General features: G+C 35.9%; 1 protein-coding gene across 1 annotated transcript in view; it reads left to right on the top strand.

The window, feature by feature from the left end:
• Positions 1-2,843, top strand: part of LOC148954983 (glucosamine-6-phosphate deaminase-like) — a 128,962-nt gene extending 126,119 nt beyond the window's left edge. Inside the window, exon 6 of the mRNA XM_089108009.1 lies at positions 2,722-2,843. Coding sequence (XP_088964135.1) covers positions 2,722-2,775 — 54 coding nt within the window. The 3' untranslated portion in view covers positions 2,776-2,843. The remainder of the gene's footprint in view (positions 1-2,721) is intronic.
• The last annotated feature ends 12,446 nt before the right edge of the window (positions 2,844-15,289 follow it).

Here is a 15,289-nt window from a genome sequence, read left to right as displayed (position 1 = left end):
ATGTGATTTGTGTCAAATCACTTTTGTGGTGTTTATGATTTCTGGAAATTGGAAGTTGGATAGTGGGTCGCTTATATTGTACTGTTCCAGGAAAAATAGAACATGGAAAATTTTAAAGGCCGAGTTTTAGCAAAATATAGAATGACTAGTTTCTAAAGACCTATATTCAAAGGACCTCAGGAAGTATTAGTAAGATCCCTCCCCCCTCCACCACAGAAGCAGCTGCCCCCCTTTACACAAGATGCTGTCTACGCCCATGGCTATAACAAACTTTCTGATAATAAGCCAAAACTTATCATTTACATTTTTTTTTAACCTTTAAGTGTCCGAAAAACCGTTGTTTAAACAGCTGTTTTTTGGACAAAAATAGCTGTTTTCTGTTTTTATCAAAGAACAGAATAGAAACAGGAACAGGTCTTCTGTTATTTTGTTGGCCCGTTCTGTTTCTGTTCTGTCTCATTCAAGCTTTGTTTATTTTTTTCTGTTTTGTACAGAAAAACAGAACAGTGCCAATGCTTAGTCCAAAATCACTTTCAGGGGTTTGTGATGGATGTGCTGCTAAATTAATTTTGTGATGAATTTGTCCAGCAACTTTGAAGCTGAAAACATTACGACTATTGATGGTTCAATCTTCGCTTAAGTTGAAGGAAGCTAAAGCAAAACATGAATTTAAGTTTCGGAATTGTTTTTGGAACTCTATCGAGAACAAGTGACGTTCTATATAAGGCCAAACTCACTTTCGCTTGTAATTCTCGCTGCAACTTGTCTTCTAACCGCATATTTTCTTGTTCTAGCTGTCACATATCTTCTAACCACACCTTTCTTTGTTCTTCATTTTCATTTTTTATTTGTTCTGATCCTCGTTGCTGCATGTTTTGTAACCGCATATTTCTTTGCTCTTCACTTTCGTTTTGACTTGGTGTTATTGTCGGTTTTGCAAGTATTCTAACCGCATATTTCTTTATTCTTCATTTTCGCTTACTATCATTATTTCGGATAATTTTCTCAGGTCGTCTTCTTGACCTTGTCTCATTTGATGGTCCAGTTTGTTCATTTTGAGCAACTGTTAATTCACGTTTTTATCCCTAGGTATTATGAAATTGCTGAAAACGTATTTTGTAAATAGATTCATTCCAATTGGTATTTTATGTTTAGCTATGTTTCTTGTATGATCTTGCAAGCGTCATAGATATTGAAACGATGCAACCAGTCCTGAGGCTTAAATGACATGAAATGTACTCGAAATACGACGTTACTCGTATGATTTTTTTTCAAATGTAAGGCTTTTAACAAATTTTTTATAACTCGTGACCTATTTAGATTGTTTTTTTCAGGCCAGAAAATTTCAAAGCGCCAATTTTCCAAAACACAAAAACAAAAAAGGAGCTGTTTTCAAAAAAAAATTTATAGCTACATTAATAAATATACAATTATAGCTTGTTTAAAGAGACAGGATATACCTAGGCTGTATTTGCTCTCCAATATGATAAATATGTGGTAGCTGTTTCTTACTTGAGGGAACATATATTCCAGGCATGGTTATTACCAAATTTTCCAAAGATTTAGTACAAAGTAAGTAAAACTAGTAAGACAGAAGCAAAATCTACTAAAACCAGTTAAACCTAGAATTTTTTTGACAATTTAGTAAGTTTAGTGGAGTTTTTTTCGAAGCACGCACATTTTAGAGTCATTCTTAACCCAGTGCATTACTGTAGCTTCTAATTATATGTATAACCTGTATCCTGCATAATACTCTAAACTTCTAACAATTTCACTGCATTAGCTAAAGCTCTTGCCTGCAACAAAATATAGCGATCAACAAAATGAACTGCTTCTTAAGGTTTAGATGTAGGGCAATTGAAGCAACTCAGCAGCCCTCAGCTTATTTCTCACGCTTTCTTAGCTAAAATGCTTGCCTTTGCTCCTTTAACTTTATGTTTAATGTATTAGACTGCATCTTTATAAATTTGCTCGAAAGTGTAGGAGTTGTAATAATTTATGGTCAAACACCAGAAATAAAATCATCCTTTAGCACATCAGATGTGGTCTTAGGAATATATGCTACTAGCAAGAGAATAGCAATAACAGCAAATATAAATTATAAGCAGTTGGAGAGTGAATCTGTTTACCGAAAAATATAAACATGAATTAATCACACGCAATAAAATTAAATACGGTACTATCATGATCCCAAAGCAACAAAATATCCCTGTAGATACAATTTAATTTGATTCTAGATGATGAAATTTTTAAAGCAAGTTTTGTGTTTCTGCACAGCGTGGGCGATCGTTGGGAGAGAGAGGACATATTCACAATTACCTTCCACTCTCCCTGAGAGACGAAAATGCACAAAAAAGTAAGTAAAAGTAAAACAGTTAATATTCTAAAAAAAGTCTTGTGAACCTTTCTTTCAAAAAAACTTTCTAATTTTGATAACCTTCTCGTAAAAATATTTACAAACTTCTCTTTTGACAAACTTCTCCCATGGTAAACGCTAATTTTATGTACCTTACATTAAAAATTACATACAATAAACATGAATAGGCAATTATGATGTTTATGCTGATGTGGGCACTCAGACACACGATTTCTAAAGAGTTAGCCAGCAATTTTATTCCACGAGAGGGACGGAACAAGTATTTGGAAATAAATTCCAGAATACCCCCTCGTGAGCGTGCTCAGGTACAATAGTGACTAATCGATCAATTTTTATCATTTCAGAGTTTACTGGAGTATAGTGTTTGTCATCCCGAGACACAAAATCAGCCAAGTTGAAAGCCGATGCTCCTAACTGTGAAAATGATAAGAAGAAGTAAATTAAAATAAAGTATCAGTAGAATAAATCTTTTTTCAGTAAGAAGCTTTACTAATGAAAATTTTAGTTTTAAACTACCTTTAAAAGGTCAGAAGTTTGCAAGGGACTTTACATGGCAACACGAAATAGGCTCTTCACATCAATATGCAAATAACCCCAGCTTCAGTTGAAAACCTTATTAAATTATCACTATTAATTTATTTTCAATTCTTTCTCAAGCAAGAATTGGCTAATGAAAAATAAATCGGTCCTAAAATCTAAGATGGCAATTTTTTTTTGTTGCTTTATCTGTGTTTCTTGCATTTTTTTTTTTTTTTTAGTTTTTTTTTTTTTTTTATCTTTTTTTTTATGGACAACATTAAATATACTCAATAAAGCTTAGAGTGTGGTCCAGAACTCAACAATCCTTAATGATAATTAATTATTTTCACATTATATCCGTTCCAAGCATATCATACAAAATTACAAACAATTTGGGTTATTGTAAGTGCATAACAGACTGTAATTTTAACCCCTTTTGCGTATAATAAGAAAATTTATGGGGCAATTTTTTTTTGTCTTCCAATCAAGACTGAAAGTAATAAAACAATTAAAGGTAATTCACAATGACTGAATTCCGTAGCTTACTCTTAATAAACCATCTATTAAAGCGCCATATACCCAACAACACAGATTGTGAAGATAAATAGCAAAGCTCCCGCAGCAATCGGCGATAAACTGAGATAATAGCTAGGAGTTCTACCTTAATAAACAAATAAGGACTCTTATAAATCAAGGATCTAGTATATCAAATAAATGACAACTTAGTAAAAATTATGCTAATCAAATTACTAATGATTGGAATTTCTATTGAAATTAATAATATTTCGATTCCCCTTCATATCCCAATCCATCCTGATCCATCAACGGGCAGTCAGCAAAACACAGCAAATTTTTTGAAAGGTATATCACCAATTGTCCTAGGTAAATTGTTTGTATTGAAGGTAAAACACAATAAGAATGTTAACAAAATAAAATGTAAATTGAAGAGAAATGTATTTGAGAAATGTAAAAAATACCCTGCAAAAATTCTATGCTTACATGAAAGATTATAAGTAGAAGAATTAATTAGCTCATAAGTCAAATCAAAATAATCCCGGAAATGTTTACACAGCCCTTTTTAAGGACAAATTGCAACTTTCTGTGTTTGGTAAGCCAAATATGAAACAGCTTATTAAATGAACAACATGGGGCTTGAAAGCACCATCCTGGGAAACCGTCTATCATCACATAAATGTTGCTACCAGAAAAAAAGTTAAACGGAAGGCTGCTTTACGGTCTGCCACTAAGGCTAGGTTGACCTGTGACTGCTGGTCTGCAAAAGGATCTGGTTTTATAGGTATCACTTCCTATTACCCCAGGAAGATGAATATGAGCAGAGGTTCCACCAGAGTGTTTCAAATTTCAAGAGGCTTAATCATTCTCAAACAACTACTAACATCCTTCCAGCAATCTAAGTTGCAATCAGGATGTTTTACTGACAGGTAAGATGTTCCGCATTGTGACTCTAGGCTATGAGCATTTTCCTGAACTTCATGTTTTGAACATTGTCTTCATTCATCTGTTACGCACGCTCTTTAATTTTGACCCACTCAAAACTTAGCCAATGACATCCCTGAAGGAATCACAGGCAGCGCAATCGAGCTGCCTAAGTAAAGAACTATGTTGGCACAATGTATGATTCATTTTTTTGTTTTTTTTTCCATACCAGGGCACTTCGTTTCGAAGGAGTTGCCGTAGAAACTTCGAAAAGGTCTCATTCGATTGCAAATTGGGGAGGCTAGTGCCCTTTTTAATAGTCGAAAGTGACTGGAGGGCAAGTAGCCCCCCCCCTCCCACGCCCATCATTCCCCCAAACACATCCAATCAAAATTTTGAGACAGCCATTTTGTTCAACTTAGCTGATTTCCAGATAGAAAATATGTTTTTGAGGAGGACACTCCCCCAAAACCCCCAGGGCAAGGGTTTTAAGTTATGCCCTGAGGGCATATAAGAACGATGTTGGGAAAATGTATTACTTATTATTTTTTCCCTTTAGAGCAGGGCACCTCGTATCGAAGTTTTCGTAGAAACATCGAAAAGATCTCATTCAATTGGAAATTGTGGCTTGTGCCCTTTTTAATAGTCGAGACTGATTAGAAGGCGACTAACACCCCTTCCACGCCCACCATTTCCCGAAACACATCCAATCAAAATTTTTAGATAGCCATTTTGTTCAGCGTAGTTGATTCCTTAGTAAAAATTAATGTTTTTGAAAAGGACACTCCCCCACAGCCATCAGGGCAAGTGTTGTAAGTTATGCACTGGGGGCATATAAGGTTTTTATAGAAGGCGTCGTCGTAGAAACTACAAAAAAAGCTCATTAGATTGGGAATTCAAAGGGCTAGTGCCCTTTTTAATAGTCGAAAGTGATTGGAGGACAACAAACCCCCTCTCACGCCCACCTTTTCCCCAAACGCATCCAATCAAAATTTTGAGAAAGCCATTTTTTTCAATGTAGTTTTAAGTTCTGGAAATTAGGTCTTTGAGGATGATGAACCCCCCCCCCCCACAGTGCTCATGGCAAGGGTTGTAAGTTATGCCCTGGGGGCATATAAGTTTTTATAGAACTTATTGTCGTAGAAACTTCAAAAACGGCTCATCCGATTGGAAATTGAAATGGCTAGTGCCCTTTTTAATAGTCGAAAGTGATTGGGAGGCATCTAACACCCCTTCCACGCCCACCATTTTCCCAAACACATCAAAAAAAATTTTTAGATAGCCAATTTGTCCCACGGCGTTTAAAGTTCAGGAAATTATACCTTTGAGCAGGACACCCCCCCCCCACAGTCTTCAGGGCAAGTGTTATAAGTTATGCCCTGGGGGCATATAAGGTTTTATTGAAAGCTTTGTCGTAGAAGCTTGAAAAAGGGCTCATTCGATTTGAAATTCAAAGAGATAGTTCCGTTTTTAATAGTAGAGAGCGTTTTGAGGGCAACTAAGCCCCCTCTCACACCCAGCTTTTCCCCAAACACATCCAATCAAAATTTTTACATAGCTATTTTATTCAACGTAGTTGAAAGTTTAGGAAATTAGGGCTTTAAGGATGACAACCCCCCTCCCTAGCCCTCAGGGCAAGGGTTGTAAGTTATGCCCTGGGGGCATATAAAGTTTTATTGAAAGCGTTGTCGTAGAAACTTCAAAAGGGATAATTCAGTTGTAAATTGAAAGGGCTAGTGCCTTTTTTAATAGTTGAAAGTGATTGGATAGCGACTAAAGCCCCTCTCAAGCCCACCATTTTCCCAAACAAATCCAATCAAAATTTTGAGATATCCATTTTGTTCAACGTAGTTGAAAGTTCTGGAAGTTCGGTCTTTTAGGATGATAACCCACTCAGAGCCCTCAGTTCAAGGGTTGTAAGTTATGCCCTGGGGAATATAAGGTTTATATAGAAAGCTGTTGTAAAATTTTCAAAAAGGGCTCATTCGATTGGAAATTCAAATGCCCTTTTTAATAGTCGAAAGTGAGTGGAGAATAAGTAACTCCCCTCTCACGCCAACCATTTCCTCAAAAACATTCAATCAAGGTTTTAGACATAGCCATTTTATTCAACGTAGTTGAAAGTTCTGGAAATTAAGTATTTAATGATGACAAACCCACTAGAGCCACAAGGGCAAAGATTGTAAGCTATGCCCTGGGGGCATGGAAGGTTGTCTTAAAACTTCAAAAGTTACCCTCCAATAGTTACCCTCAATTGGAAATTGAGAGGGCTAGTGCCCTTTTTAATATTCGAAAGTGATTGGAGGGTAACTAACCCCCCTCTCACGCCCACCATTCCTCCAAACACGTCCAATCAAAATTTTCAGATAGCCATTTTCTTCAACGTAGTAGAAAGTTCTGGAAATTAGGTCTTTGAGAATGACACCCCCTCCAGCCCTCAGGGCAAGGGTTGTAAGTTATGCCCTGGGGGCATATAAGATTTTCATTGAAAGTTTTGTCGTAGAAACTTCAAAAGGGCTCATTTTGTTGGAAATTGAAAGGGCTAGTGCCATTTTTAATTGTTGAAAGTGATTGGAGAGCAACTACCGCCTCTCTCACGCCCACCATTTCCCAAAACACATCAAATCAAAATTTTTAGATAGCCATTTTGTTTAATGTAGTTGAAAGTTCTTGAAATTAGGTCTTAGAGGATGACAACCACCCTAACAGCCCTTAGGGTAAGGGTTGTAGGTTATGCCCTGGGGAATATAAGGTTTATATAGAAAGCTGTTGTAAAATTTTCAAAAAGGGCTCATTTGATTGGAAATTGAAATGCCCTTTTTAATAGTCGAAAGTGAGTGGAGAGTAAGTAACTCCCCTCTCACGCCAATCATTTCCTCAAAAACATTCAATCATGGTTTTAGACATAGCCATTTTATTCAACGTAGTTGAAAGTTCTGGAAATTATGTATTTAATGATGACAAACTCACTAGAGCCACAAGGACAAAGATTGTAAGCTATGCCCTGGGGGCATATAAGGTTGTCGTAAAACTTCAAAAGGGGCTCATTCAATTGGAAATTGAGAGGGCTAGTGCCCTTTATAATTTTCGAAAGTGATTGGAGGGTAACTACACCCCCTATCACACCCACCATTTATCCAAACACATCCAATCAAAATTTTCGGATAGCCATTTTGTTGAACGTAGTAGAAAGTTCTGGAAATTAGGTCTTTGAGAATGACACCCCCCAGCCCTCGGGGCAAGGGTTGTAAGTTATGCCCTGGGGGCATGTAAGATTTTTATTGAAAGTTTTGTCGTAGAAACTTCAAAAGGGCTCATTTTGTTGGAAATTGAAAGGGCTAGTGCCATTTTTAATTGTTGAAAGTGATTGGAGAGCAACTACCGCCTCTCTCACGCCCACCATTTCCCAAAATAAATCAAATCAAAATTTTGAGATAGCCATTTTGTTTAATGTAGTTGAAAGTTCTGGAAATTAGGTCTTAGAGGATGACAACCATCCTAACAGCCCTTAGGATAAGGGTTGTAATTTAAGCCCTGGGAGCATATAAGGTGTCTCTAGAAAGCGTTATCGTTTCAAACAGGGTTCATTCGATTGGAAATCGAAAGGCATAGTGCCCTTTTTAGTAGTCCAATGTAATTGGAAGGGTTGACATTTTTATAGTAAAGATCGATGTGGGTATAATGTATTTTTTTTTTTTTTTTTTGTTTAGACCAGGGCACGTCGCATCGAAGGAGTTGTCGTGGGAACTTCGAAAATGGCTCTTTCGATTGAAAATAGAAAGGGCTGATGCCCTTTTTAATATTCAAAAGTGATTGGAGGGCAACTAATCCCCTTCCCACGCCCACCCTTCCATTTGCCCATTAGGTTTAAAAACTAAATGTTGCCTTAAGATTAAATCAAAATGCACTGTGTTAATACTAATTACCCATAAGGCATCTCAGCAGTATCCCAAGAACAACTGAGGGTATTATGTTCAAACTTTCGGGACTAATTCTGCTCTTGAGATTTAGCCAAGTTAAAATAGCGTAAATTTATTCAGGCTATCAAAGAAAGTAAAGAGATTTTTTTGCAAACGGTATCAAGTTTTCTTTTCTCGGTTATCTAGAGGAGGTATAGAACTAAATTAAACAGTACTAGGCTACTTATGTCCAGATTTTTAGGAGAGTGTATGTTGTTAAAAATTGCTGAAAATTTTTCTGCAGCATACAAATAGCAGGCCAAACTATAAAATTAAAAAAAAAACGAAAAGATTTAAAGTATTATTTCCTTTTTCCCTGAAATGATTATATCAATATAAAACGAACAGAAATTAATTAAAAACAAGTTTTTCCACAAAATAAGTTTTTCAAAGAAAAGTAAAGAACTCCATTAAACAAAAAATGAGCAGAAACAAAATCGAATAATCTACAAAGCGTGGAACTACCAAAAATCAACATCGATAAATAAATGAAACCCAAAATGAACAGAAATTACAATAAATAACCGAGTCAAACTCAAAACGAGCAGAAATTAACATAAGTTGGGCTCAAAACCCCTATGCCTTCCCATGGCCAGAACAAAATTTGCACTTTACTGAAAAAAATACAAATGAATGTGCATTGTCAGTTTAATATGCATATACTGATATTTAATAACCAAAATGTTAATATTATTTGATTTATTAAATTTATAAAAGTAAAAACATTTATGTTTTTTCAGTAAAGTGCAAAATTTTTACCCATATTGGGTTACCAAGTATGAGAGGTATGAGAAGAATAATACAGGACAATTCACAATTAATAGTGAGCTTAGATGGCTCTGCTTTCCTTTTAAAATACCTTTAGCAAACGGTGAAGAAATCTAAGTGCCCTGAAGGCTTGGCAGCTATGTTGCATTATCAAAATAGCATTCACAGCAAGGGTCTTCGATTTAGTTATAAATCATTTTTTATAATATACTTTATCCTTGCAGAAACACCAACAAAAATAAACTCGATAAAATAATTGTTCGTTCAATATAGCTTTAGTCCAATTTCAAACACATAAATATGTATCATCATATATTCAAAGCTTCACTCTTATCCCCTTTCACTCAGTTCCAGTTTTCTTTAAATCTTATGGATGACCTTTTACCTCCCTAATAGAGGACGATCGGATATTTCCTGTCCCCCAGATAGATGTCCTAATCACACTTCATCCGTAAAACGTGGCCAAACCCTTTTAACCTTACTTTCATTATGATCCTAAAAATTAGGACTGAATCACATTTTGTTACTGCTTATTCTTTAATGAGCCGTCCTAGACGAGTGGTTAGTACGCTAGACTTGAACTCCTTTGTACGTAAGACAGGGGTTCGACTCTCGATGTTGCTGATTACTTGGTTTAGAAGGGGAGTCAGTGGCGTGACTCCGTAAGCTCAGCCAGAGTTGACACAGCTCTAAATGAGCACCTAGAGAAATCTTGGGGGAAAACGTCGAATAATTTGCCCCCAACCACGCAGTGAATTCCCCGCCGAAGGTAGAGAATCTGTAAATCGGGTCCTAAATTGCGCAGACCATTGGTCAGTATGCGAAAAGTTTTTTGTTTTTTTTTTGGTATAAACGATAAGGCAAACTAGTACATAATATTATCTTAAGATATTCCACTAAAAATAAAATATATGCATCTAAAACTAAATATATGTATCTCCAGCACAAAACCAGAGAATTTTGAAGGTTTTTTTAAGATTCCAGGGAAGTTAGATGTCGGCTTTTAGTTTTCTGCTGTTGATTTGGATCGCTTATTTGAGCTCTGCAAGTTATGGCAAGACCACTTAATGAATTTTAAATAGTTTGGCCACACAAACTGAAAAAGCTTATAATGGACGAGACAGGCTGATTCTTTATGGTATGGGGTTACATTATTGTGAAGTAAAGTCAAAACCAGGAAATAAATAAGCAAAACTAATTATTTAGTTTTGCTAATTAATTAATTGCTAAGTAATTAATATATAAAATTTAAAACGGTACCAGTATGTTTGTTTTTGCAAATCTGAACATTATGTCTACAAGAAAGATCTACTCGCTCCAGTGGCAGCAATCGTTGGCGGGGGGGGGGGGCAACGGATCCCTGTGCCACCTAGTTTTGCAACTAGTTTACAAGTAAAAATGTTTATGTAAGTTTCCACTTGACCAATTCAAGCTGTCGGATTTCATTTTCACTGTCCTTGGTACTTCAAGTATTTAGATTATGGCTATGTAAGCTATATGGCTATGGCTTACAACTAAAAATGGCTTTGAAAATTTCTGCTTAACCAATTTAACCAACCAGATCTTATTTTCACTGTCTTTGGCATTTCAAATAAGATAGACCAGGGTTTGTGGTTTAGCCTGACGACAGAGAAATAGATAGTTCACTCGTAAAACTGTTTGTACCACAGGTTTGTACAACTCGCAAAATATTTATGCTATTTTACTTGCTTAAGCTTTCAAGCAAAAAAAAAGTCATTATTGTTTTATGTTCTTTTTACTGGTTTAAAATTTGACACAGTAATAACGAGTAAATGCATTACGGGTAAAAAGGCAAGGCCATTTAGCTGTTCCTTCTGACATACGCTTAATCGGCTTTAAAGAAAATGTAACGACTAACGTTACAAAAAATAAACTAATGTAGTTAAAGCATTTCAAGACGGAAGTAGAGGAAAGTTATCACTGTTTTTCTGTTAGGTCTAACGAAATATTATAGCTTCAATAATTTTGGCCATATATTTGCATATTAGAGGAGGGCGGTAAAATGAATCAAAGCAGTTTTAGGAATGATATAGCGCCTTAGGAATGATAAAACCTATCTTGCGTTTGAAATTCAGTTTTCCCATTTCCATTTCCTTACCTTTCTCCTTTATCTTCGCCTACTCTAGCGAAGTCGAAAAATAGTGAGGAAGTTCCATCTGCCAAATTGCCTACTATTAGAAAGCTGCTAGCATATTGACCAATACTTTATGTTACCAGTGCTTCAGATACTGTTTATTGGTGTATTGGTACTTATTGCCTCGCCAAACTTTGATGCGTCTATTTTAATTTTTTTTTGCGTGTGTCTGATTTTCTCTTTCTGATGTCCTTTTCCATGTCTTTCTTATTTTTTTCTTTATGTTTTATTCCCTTATTTTTTCTTTAATAAACTTTTTTCACTAATTAGTTAATTTGGTTATTATTGCTTCTATTGTTATACAGCTTGACCTGTTAGACGGGAAATAAACAATAAGTTGAGCGAAAGACTGTTAGTTTGCCTTTAACGGATGAAGAAGAAGGGGGAGGGGAGAAAGCACTAACAGTGGCTTTGTTTAACAAAGTTTCAAATGACTTTATTTCTCATTTCCTTTATTATGCTTATTTTATAATATCATCTGGATCCTCAGGAAAGGAGGGCATAGCCTACTAGAGTCCGTGGAAGGTATTCTGTGAAACGATTGTCGTTCTAAGAACTCACCTTGAAATCCATAAAAATAATCACCTTTTAGTTCACTTTTGATATTTCATCCCCCTCCCCAGGAAATATTTGAAGGGCTGTACTTTTTGACGCATGATTATCATTTTCAAAACATTTTTTATACGAACATGAAGCTCAAATACAAAAAAAGAAACTCGAGGGGGGCTTGATCGCTTCCCTCATGAACAAGAGAACCTTAGATTAAAATATACATTTGTTCAAGCATATAGCACATGCATAGACGCAACATCCTCTACCCCCCTCCCCCAAAGGTCTATGACGAGAAATCCTGGCAGACAAAACACACTAAAGAGGAAAATGAAAATGACAGGCAGCTGCATTTGAGTTGAGCTTAGGTCAGCCGAAGCAGTCGAGACTATTTCGGTCTTCTTCTGGAGTCATTACCACGCGATCATTTTAGACAAACCTTAATCCAAGGAGTATTTTGTAAATATTTCTTCTTGTCTTTGATGACTAATAGTCTGCAGCATCTGGGACTGGAGTCCAATGGACGACACTTTGGTTATACACACCTTGGAATCTACGTTTCTGCACTTTAATCTGTGAAGTATAACTTCAGTAAGCTCGTCAACAAAATAGGACATGTTCACAATGCAGTTGACGCTGGGAATCATTGAGATGTCGGTTCCGTCAGGTAAATGTCGATTCGTCAGGGGCGGAGACGATGACTGAGGTGCACTACTCCCTGAAGCCTCTGGCTCATCTGTGCGCTGAGTGTTACCTGTGGCAATAAGAGGGATAGATTTTTCTAGATTAACTTGCCTCCTAAAAATAAATATGCATCAACAACAGGGACTACTTCTGGCGTATCATTGTCCTGCTAACATTTTCATAAATTTGCACTTTCTAGTCCGGCTAGCTTCTCCACATAGGCTTTTGGATTATGTTGATTTTTTAGGAAAAATATTTGCCTTATTTGTGGTCATTTTATTTAAAACTGTTATAGAAAATACTGAGATTCGACGAAGCTCTGCTATTGTAGACATACCCTACAAAATAGGATAATAAATTTTGAAAATTTTTTTAGAGAAGGGCACCCTGACTCTCAGATTCTATAGATTTTAGACTTGTTCCTTGTTCCATATAGAGGACTTGAATATAATCATATAGATATAATCTAAAGCAGATATCTAAAGGATTCGAGCATAATCTAAATAAACTCAGTAATGGCCTTATATAAAAGTATGCTAATCAATTTTATAAGAATTTTTCACTAAAAACAACAATATTAGACGCGACTGAGGACTGATATCAAACAATATGTTTTTTTTTTACAAATAAAGTAACAAAAAATTGCCGAAGAATGGAGAGAGAGAAAGAGCGAAAGAGAGAGAGAGAGAGAGAGAGAGAGAGAGAGAGAGAGAGAGAGAGAGAGTTTTTATTTAGCCTAAGATATCTTGACCCCCCCCTCCCGATCAAACTATGACGCGTGTGACTTTGTCTATTATCGCTTTTACACGATCTTTCTTGTTCTATATACGGGATTTGGATATAGTCTTTTGGATTTTTAATGGATTTCGATGCTCTTGCCAAATTGGTCTTGAAAGCAATCTGTCATGAGCCCCGGCTTCAAAATTTTTCTGGCGCCCTCATTTCGAGTTTGTCTATTTTTAAATAAACGTGCTATTTCGGTTAATTATTGGCGTCCTTGTCAATTTGCCCCCCCCCCAAGAAAAAAATGCTCTAGATCTGACTTTGCCATCAGTGGGCTTGGGACAGGGCAGGAACTTAATTTCTTCAGACCCATTAACCCTCTCTCACCCTATTGTAGTAGGCACTCCAACAAGACAGTATCCCCTTATTGTAGTAGGCACTCAAACAAGACAGTATCTTTAGTAATACGTTTGAGTAGCCAGTATCCCTTATTGTAGTATTACGTTTGAGTGGCAGTACCCCATTATTGTAGTAGGTACTCCAACAAGACAGTGCCCCCTTATTGTAGTAAGCACTCCAACAAGACAGTACCCCCTTATTGTAGTAATACGTTTGAGCGGCCAGTACAACCTTATTGTAGTAACACGTTTGAGCAGCCAGTACCCCCTTATTGTAGTAGTCACTCAGAGCGGACAGTACCCCCTTATTAGAGTAATATGTTTGAGCTGACAGTCCCCCCTTATTGTCTTAATGGAGTGCCTACTACAATAAGGGGATACTATCTTGTTGGAGTGCCTAGTACCATAGGGGGGACTGTCTTGTCAAACGTATTACTTCAATACTACTCCTGGTTACTGTTTGCCCTCTTCAACCGTTTCAACAATGAGGGTAACGCTATCTTATACACTATTGTGGTGTACCTTGCCTCCCACGATCATGAGACCTAATACTGCATGAAACCTAAGGCTACTGATCAAAAACTGAACCAAATTCTTAATCTGAACAATCAAATTACTTATAATTTATCTACTTGCCACATATGTTTTAGATTAGGGCATCGTTTGTTAATCTTTTTTCTTCTGGTCTTTTTTATGTGGTTCTCTCAGACGACAAACAATGTTGCTACCCGGTGAGAAAAAAATCACTAGATTATTGAAAAAAAATCCCTAAATCAGCACATAAATCACTAGATTATTGACCAGAAATCAGATCTCTAGAATTAAACTATTCTTTATCAATGTAATTAATAATTGTTTTGTTTCTTTACCATATTCTATACAGGAACACCTACAGGAAGGGAGTAAAATTACCCCTTAGATGTATAAAAATACCTTTAGATTGATGTTTTGTTTTTTCTCAAGCAAAAATTACCCTTTTAAATTTTGAGAAATACCTTTTTGCATCTTTATGCAGAGAATGGAACAATATTCTTGCTTCCTCTCTGTTCCCGAATTGGTACCCTTGGCATATACCCCGATCACTGAAAATTGGTTATCGGTGATTTAATCGAAATATTTGGTTTTTCTTTTTAATTTCTTTTTCCTTGTCGATCCAAAACCCCGGTTTTTTCCCAAAAAATTACATAAACTGTTTTTCTTTTTATTCCAGTTGAGCTAGTGTAATTACTAGGACACCAGCGACAATTTTGAAAATGGCTTTTTATGACTCCATGGAAAAAATGTGTCCCACTGTTCACAAATTTCGATAAGCATCGGTCTTATTGCTTCTTAAAAATAAAGAGGCACTTGTTAATTATATGGAACAAAACCAAGAAGTAAATGTACGTTAACCCTAATGAAATATACCAAATATGATGAAAATATAATATTTTAGTTTATATAATAACTAACTTAGAACTGATAGATTACAGAGAGAAAAAAACAATATAAATATGAAGACAAAAATTAGACCTGATCAAATGTTGTAAAGTAAGAAGTACAGAACATTTTTGCAATTTTTTCGATTAACTAGTTCGTCTATTATCTTGATGATAACACTCTTGGGTCTTATCTGATATGGAAATATGGTGGTAAATCGGAAGTTTTAAAAGCGGTATATTTGCATAAATGCTAATCTGGAACATCATAGGAACTGTAGTGAATCCCTATATATTTTTTT

The sequence above is a fragment of the Artemia sp. Qi Xiang Cuo genome, chromosome 2, assembly GCF_049724085.1.
Source record: "Artemia sp. Qi Xiang Cuo chromosome 2, ASM4972408v1, whole genome shotgun sequence".
NCBI classification, from domain to species: domain Eukaryota; kingdom Metazoa; phylum Arthropoda; class Branchiopoda; order Anostraca; family Artemiidae; genus Artemia; species Artemia sp. Qi Xiang Cuo.
The sequence above is the reverse complement of the archived record's forward strand: the minus strand, read 5'-3'. Positions and strand labels throughout refer to the sequence as shown.